The sequence below is a fragment of the Salvia splendens genome, chromosome 3, assembly GCF_004379255.2.
Source record: "Salvia splendens isolate huo1 chromosome 3, SspV2, whole genome shotgun sequence".
Lineage (NCBI taxonomy): Eukaryota > Viridiplantae > Streptophyta > Magnoliopsida > Lamiales > Lamiaceae > Salvia > Salvia splendens.
In genome coordinates this window covers 44,890,915-44,898,419 of record NC_056034.1, presented here as the reverse complement: position 1 = coordinate 44,898,419, position 7,505 = coordinate 44,890,915, and the positions used below count along the sequence as shown (strand labels likewise).

At 43.7% G+C, this 7,505-nt stretch overlaps 1 protein-coding gene and 1 pseudogene across 1 annotated transcript; one reads left to right on the top strand and one right to left on the bottom strand.

Annotated features, from left to right (window-relative positions):
- The first annotated feature begins 1,072 nt into the window (after positions 1-1,072).
- On the top strand, positions 1,073-4,393 carry LOC121796342 (protein IQ-DOMAIN 25-like). The gene is made up of 4 exons (XM_042195190.1): positions 1,073-1,458; positions 2,875-3,069; positions 3,367-3,444; positions 3,535-4,393. Exons 1-4 carry the CDS (start codon positions 1,141-1,143, stop codon positions 4,198-4,200), a joined length of 1,257 nt encoding a protein of 418 aa, XP_042051124.1. The 5' UTR covers positions 1,073-1,140; the 3' UTR covers positions 4,201-4,393.
- Positions 4,394-4,451: 58 nt separating this feature from the next.
- Positions 4,452-7,086, bottom strand: LOC121796351 (annotated as a pseudogene).
- Between the last annotated feature and the right edge of the window lie 419 nt (positions 7,087-7,505).

The following is a 7,505-nucleotide window of genomic DNA, read 5'->3' as shown; positions in this document are numbered from 1 at the left end:
ATGGAGAGCAATGTCGGAAACAGTGGGAGCGGCTGAGGAGGCAGCTAAGCCGATTTGCCGGCATCTACCAAAACAACCTCCGCACGGCAACCAGCGGCATGTCATCCGATGATGTGAAGCTCCTGTCTCACCAGCAGTTCCCCAACAGTGAATTGGGTTTCGGGGAATTCAAATATTGGGAGGTCAATCTTGTGGTGCAGACTTCCGCCATGTTTAGTGCGGGTGTTGAAGCTGGCAGGCCGAAACGGACGAAGATCAACGCCTCGGGCGAGTACAACAGTAGTGCCCGTTCCCACGAACTCCCCGACGCCGAGGCAGAGTTCTCGACCCCTCAATCGTCTTCCCGCCGCCGGCGCCCGGTTGGGCAAAAGACCGCGATGCGGACTGCTAGGGGAAGCTCCAGCGGGTCCCGCGAGGTCCAATCGGAAGCTCCTTCCCTGGTCACTCCCGAGCTTAACCATCTCGCCCGCATGCAGCTAAAACAGAGCATGCTTGACACCATGGACAAGTGGCATGCAGCGACTGAGCTCTTATACAAGATGATGTTGAAGGATGCCATCGACACTATGAGGCGCGATTTGGGGATGGCACCCCTGCCCGGGAGTGTCGACGGGGATGACGAGGAGTGAGACGGGGGCCGCATTTGTCGAAGCTTGAGGTTGTTTTTTTAACTATGTATTTTTTTAAAAATAATTATGTATATATATTTTTTTTAAATAAAGTGGTTGCATTTTTTCCGTATTCGTGTTGAAATTTTAATTCCTGAAATTGTTTAATTCCGTAAATTGTTTAATTTGGTGAATTTGTGAATTTTTATTATTGTGGATGTCCGTCGGGATGTCCTTGGGGATGTCCGTCATTGTACAGTGGGATGTCCTTATGACGTGACAGTGCAGTGGGAGGTTCTTATGACGTGACAGAAAGTATTTTTGAGAAGTTCGTCGGGATGTCCCGGCAGACATCAGTCCCACTGCGGATGGTCTAAAAATGAAAATAAGAAATTTATTGATTTCATTTTAATTTCTAGTATAAATTAAAATAATCAGATAGAAAATGAAGGTACTTCCCGGTTAACTCTACTCCTCACTCTCTCTCTCTTCTCGTCGTCTTCTTCCCGACTCCACCACAGGAACTTTTCCCATGGGAAAAGCCGCCAAATGGTTCCTCGGCCTCCTCGGCCTCAAGCCCTCCGACGCCGCCCAGCGCCCCTCTCCGAGGAGGAAATGGAGCTTCGCCATCTCCTGCGCCAGCGATCGGCAAAGGCACCACCACGACGTCGTTCCACGACCGCGAGACGACGACGATGCCGAGGCAAGCAAGCACGCCATCGCCGTTGCCGCCGCGACCGCCGTCGCGGTGGTCCAGCTGACTAGCGGAGGCGGCAGGAGCGTCGCCGCATCCGGTGGTCGGGAGTTGAGGGCGGCGGTTGCGATCCAGTCTCATTTTCGTGCCTATTTGGTAAGTTTTTTTTTTTTTCAGTTTTCACTATTTTTACGTCTGCCTTCACATGTTCCATGCCGTTACCGTTGAAATGTACCTTTATGCCCTTCATTGTTCGTCGAATTTTCGGTTTTTGCCTCGTGAATTCACCCCGGGTAAGGGCATAAATGGGATTTTACTCGCGCTTTCATGGCGGAGCTGTGGTTATGTGCAAATTCACGAGCTGTAGCATAGATGCAATGTTGATTACGCGTGGCTGCACCAAACGGCGCCGTTTCACCTTTCACCTGAAACTTTCTTAACAAAAGTGGGTGCTCTAGTATATAGTCAAATTGCATAAAAAGATACTACTCCCTAATTTTAAAATTTTATACTCCCTCCGTCCCGCACTACTCGCACGTATTTCCTTTTTGGGCGTCCCACGTTACTTGCACTCTTTCCATTTTTAGTAAAAATTTTCATCTATAGCCTTCATTTTTGACTTTCCTATACACTCATTCCTTAATCTCCGTGCCGAAAAGGAAATGAGCGAGTAGCTCGGGACGGAGGGAGTACTTATTAACTTAAATTAAATGTAGATTAAATAAAGTAGAATAAAGGGAGTAAGAGATAAAATAAATTATGTGAGATTAGATATATAATTTTATTTGCTATAAGTTTGGTCTAATTACAACTCTAAGAATAGACATAAATTTTGATACTTACAATTATCTAACAGCTATTTTTTTTTGTAATGAATCATAATTTCACCAAAATATTTTATTTATTCGATCGTTTGGGTGTATATATGTAACATATACTCCATATTTGTGATGCGTATTGTATGTTGTCGAATTATGGGGATAAGTTTTTTCTTGCAAAATAGTGGTGTTGTTGGAGTGGAGCTTTCATATCTGCTGTTGGATTTCGGAACCAAGTCCAAATTGTACTTGTTTATTCATTTAAACAATCTGATGTATTAATGTTGTTTGTCCATGGAGATTGACGCGGTCGTTCTTAGTCGGTGGTGCAACATCTCATTTTACAAATATATTCAACTTTGTGTCACTCAACCACTCCCACAAGTCAAACATTTCACACTGTAATAGTGGTGATGTAATGGTAGTAGTACTTCTTTGTCCACCGTGCCGATGGGTCCATCGTGAGTCCTATTTTTATATATTAATGGTATAAATTGAGCGTTAAATGAATCAGTGGAATACAAAATTCTTTCCCTGAGTTGTGAAATGAGAGTTTTTGCTTGAGAATGTGTCCTTGTACTAAATGACAATTTAGATCTTGGTTTGGATACAGAGTTGGATTACTTTAATACAACATTTATGTATGGCTCTTCTTTTCACTCTGCAGTGCTGACATTTACTAACATGTCACAATGTCACACTTTTAGCTTAAGGTGAAAAAAAAAAAATTTATATTGTTTGTTTGCTTGCGTAGTCGAGGAGAGCTTTGAGGGCGCTCAAGGCGTTGGTGAAGCTGCAAGCGCTCGTGAGGGGGCACCTTGTGAGGAGGCAGACCGCGTACGCTATGCGCCGGTTGCAGGCGCTCGTCCGAGCACAAGTGAGGGCTCGGGCAGGGCGGGCGCTGATGTCGGATTCCCCTCATTCGACCACGAAATCCTTCAATTATCCGGTGAGATAGTTGTTCCATAAAGAGTACCTAATTAGAAGGGGGACCATTTCTTCACTTTAATGCTCTAACACTGTCACAAACAATTGCTAGAATCTATATATTTGACATTATTTACATATATGGATAAATTTTCAAGCAAAAAGAAAAAAAGCAATAGCCAGTTGGAATGATGTAAGTTTGTTTTCATTGTTGTGGTGCATAAGTTGGGGGTCGGTGAAAAGACGTTAAGACGCATCTCCTCCAACCAATGAGTGATCTCGTATTTCTTCGTATAATGAATGGTTGGTTACTGTGTAGGGGCCAGAGACGCCTGAGAAATTCGAGCATGCTCTTCGGTCTAGGAGCACGAAGCACGTGCAGATGATGATGCTGAAGGTTTGTTGTGGAGGATTCTTGACTGATGTGGTTTGGTTTGGTTTGTTAACTGTCTCTAACCTAACTATACCACTGATCATGAAAATGCAGAGGAATGGTTCGAGATCAAGCGGCTTTATCTCGCCCCACCACCACGATCCCGAGAAGCCACGTGCCAGCAGAAGGTCGTGGGAGCACGGTGATGATAGAAACGACAAGATTCTTGAAGTGGACACCGGTAACATCCACGTGAAGCGCAGGAGCCTCTTCTGCTCGTCTCATCTTAGCCTAGGCTCCGAACAGAACTTCCCGAGCTACACCACATCCAAGGACTCCACAGCCCTCCATTCAATACGTAGCCTGTCATCGGGCGAAGTTCAATCTCCGGCCCCCTTGAAGTTTGCAGAGGAGGACACGGATGAGAGCGCGACATTCTATTCAGCATCGTCGAGGTCCAAGAGCGATGGCACTAGAAGCTGTCTAAGCGGTTACTCCGATCATCCGAACTACATGTCTTACACAGAATCATCGAAAGCTAAGGTGAGATCCCTCAGCGCTCCGAGACAGAGACGTTACTATGAAAGATCGAGCTCTGCCAAGAGGTACTCGGATCACGGCTATGGTGATTCGGTGCCTACTCTGGGAGTGTCTACCTTGCACGCCAACTTCACTAGCAAGGCCTACCCGGGATCCGGCCGCCTGGATAGGTCCGGGATGCCCGTTCGAGGCAACTTCGAAGGTTATAGTGGTGGTGGTGGTAATTGGCAGAGATTTTGAGGTAAAAACTTGGCACATATTTTCCTAGATTTTTAACTAATTGCTAACGTAGCCATGTAGTGTGTTCTAACCATGGTTTTTATTGTGTCATGTCGTTTTCGTATCAACAAATTAGAACTAGACGTAAGAGTAAAATGTAAAATAACATGCTACTTAAAGTTTTTGTGATATGTATTTATTGCAACTTTTATGATATGATTTTATAAAAATAAGAAATTAAACCAATTAAAGTTATAAAATTAACTATTGAGTTATACGAACCCAACCCAAAATTTTATTGTCACTATCGAATTGACCTGATACAGATAAATCAATTCAAATTTCAAGCCAAGAACAAGAACACAGTCTATCAGTACTAAAACAAAAGAATAGTAGCAGTTCCAAATGCCAAATACAAACTAGGAATTGGCAGAGACCCTAACTATATACACATGACAGAAAGTGAACAAGTATAGTATGCAAACTCAATATCTGCACCGCGAAAAACGCAGAGGCGGAACCACCCGGAAAACATCAGTAGTTGCAGCTCCATCTCGAGGTAGGCACGCAGCTCAGGTAATGGCACCAGCTGCATTTATCATTCCCCTTCTCTCCTCTAAACAGCATCACCAGCCCTACGCTGAATCTGCAGCCATTCGGGAGAATACGGGATACATGAGTTCAACAAACCATGTATATACAACATCTGTAAGATAAAGTTTGGAAGCAGAGGAAAGCCTTACCCGACAATAAAGAGAATGGTGGCAACGATCCACATGACATATTGACACGCCGTGTACTTGGACTTGAGGCGCAAGCGACCAGGGAGATGACGGCCTTCCTCCCAACCAAACTGGGGTCAGACCAGAAATATAAATCCCAAGAGTAACCCGGTCAAGAACCCTCTGATGTGAGCAAAGTTGTCTACGTGTGGGAGAATCCGGACAGCAAGATTTATTGCAATGATGATCACGAGAGTAAACAGAGCTGCCGCTGTAATAAGTCTGGTTAAACCAGAGGATAATTTTTCCTATGTGAAGATCATAGACTCGGAGGCTTACCTTGTTCGCGTAAATAGTCCAGTTGGTGAGCAACTCCGACAGCATTGCTCCGAGAAGTCCAAAGAGAGTACCCGAAGCTCCAACTGATATGATGTTCTGTATAAAGAGCGAAGACAGAATGCTGCCCCCGATTCCTGATAATAGGTAAATCAAGCCTACTCGGACTGCGTGGCAAACGAAGAGATTGTTAAGCAGAACGAACGATATGGACACGAGGAGCTAAGAGACGCAACCATTGTCCGAGTCCAAAGGTTGTTAGTCAAGATGCTTACCAAATCCAAACTGTTGCTCGAGGCGGATTCCAATGAAGACCAAGCTCAACATGTTTGCGAGTAAATGAATAAGACCAGCGTGCAGCCAGATGCAAGATACGAGCCTCCATGCTTGGTTCTGATGCACGATCTTGTTCCATTCGAGAGCTCCCAGTTTATCCAGTCTGAAACAGCAGAACAGATGAGTCTCGTTTAAAGTAGAACGATTGAAATGCTAATATCACGAAGGCACAAAGGAATGCAGCTCCGATAAGCTGGCAACTAAAACTGCATAACGACATCCAAACAAACTAACCACATTTTGCAAAAGCTCATACTATTATCATTGTCTCAGAATTCCAAACTCATATATAGCCCTTACCAAAATAAATTTCTACGTCTCAACGTGTCTACAACTAGAATTGATGCCAATGGTACAACAAAATAAAACAACTTTTCATTGCTAAAACTGACAATGATTCAATGAAGAATGGAGACTAAATGAAGTCTCATAACGGAAAATAGCAACCAAATATATTTGTAGAGAACAAGAAACTTCACAGTTCACACACAACCTAATTGTCAGAACCCCTCAAAAAGAAAAGCTTCAAACCTCAACTTATGAATCCCACAACAAAATAAACCACCTAATCAAAAAACACAAGGATTTAAAGAGTCATTGCTACGAATCATGGGTGAGTCAGTCCCAAACATTCAAGATTGAAACTTTACATCAATTTGTTGGAATATGGAGCCTAAAAGGAAGTGAATCAGTCCAGAGCTAGACAGTTTTGGGTTCGGTCCTTTGGACTATATATAATTGTTCTCTCGTTGTAAATTGCATCCGAAAATATACAGTGAAATCTCTGGCTTGATGTCGCCTTCGCCTATCAAGTCATGTGTTTATTTTGCTTATGTTCGTGATTACTTGTGGCTATTTTCGTAACACGATCACCATACCCAAACATTCAAGATTGAAACTTTACAGCAATCACCATTCCCAAACATTCAAGATTGAAACTTTACACCAATCATCATCCCCAAATACTTATTCAAGATTGAAACTTTACACCAATCACTATCCCCACACATTCAAGATTGAAACTTTACACCAATCACCATACCCAAACATTCAAGATTGAAACTTTACACCAACCAATGTGTGTGTGAGAGAGAGAAGAAGAAGAAGCTTACGTAGAGGAAGAGGGGCCGAAGAGGGGGTTCTCCCTGAGAGGCTGAAAAGAGAGGCGGCCAAGAAACTTAGCAACGCAGCTACCAACGCCATCATGATTATTGGGACAGTTGTTGACAAACATGACATGATCACAACAAACATGGCAACATTGCCCACCACAATCATGGGCACCAGCCAAGAAGTCCATTGTCTCTCCGAATAATCCACATCAGCTGAGAATCTCTGGTTTCTGCCCTTTTCTGCTGTGCCCCTTTCCAAATCTCTATTTCCCACCATCGTTCCTGCGTTTATCTAACTTCTTGGATTGAAATTTAAATATGCGGGTTCTTGATTTATCTCTCTGTTGAGAGAAGGATGGAGTAGCTTCGGGAGAATTCAAGAATTGGTAGAGAGAGAGAGAGAGAAGAGTTGCTTTCAGTGCTTCCGGATAGGCATGCACAAGGGTCGGAACCCGCCGGTTCCGGGCCCGAACCGGCGGGTCAAGGGTCGGAAAATTCGCGAACCTGAACCGGCCCGCCTAGCTCCCGGCGGTTCCGGTTCAGGTTCAAAAAACCGGCGGGTTACGCGCCGGTTCAAAACCGGCGGTTTTCGGCTCGAACCGCCGGTTCCGGGCCGGTTCGGCGGTTCGACGATTTTTGTTTTTTTTTTTTTTTTTTTTTTGCATTTTTTAACTTTTCAATTTTAATCAAATTACATTACACTTTTCAAGTTTGCTTTTGTATGCAATGTGAGAAAATAAAATTGAAAAAAATACGGCTAAAGTTGCAATTTTATTGAAATTGCATGTTTACAAATTACACGTTACAAGTTACAACAATT

What these genes read in the sequence shown, in the direction of transcription:
- LOC121796342 (XM_042195190.1), top strand. Translation starts at nt 1,141, where the DNA reads ATGGGAAAAGCCGCCAAATGGTTCCTCGGCCTCCTCGGCCTCAAGCCC. An exon ending in CGAAATCCTTCAATTATCCG is followed by an intron (nt 3,070 to 3,366) that starts GTGAGATAGTTG and finishes GTTACTGTGTAG; the next exon opens with GGGCCAGAGACGCCTGAGAA. An exon ending in TGCAGATGATGATGCTGAAG is followed by an intron (nt 3,445 to 3,534) that starts GTTTGTTGTGGA and finishes ATGAAAATGCAG; the next exon opens with AGGAATGGTTCGAGATCAAG.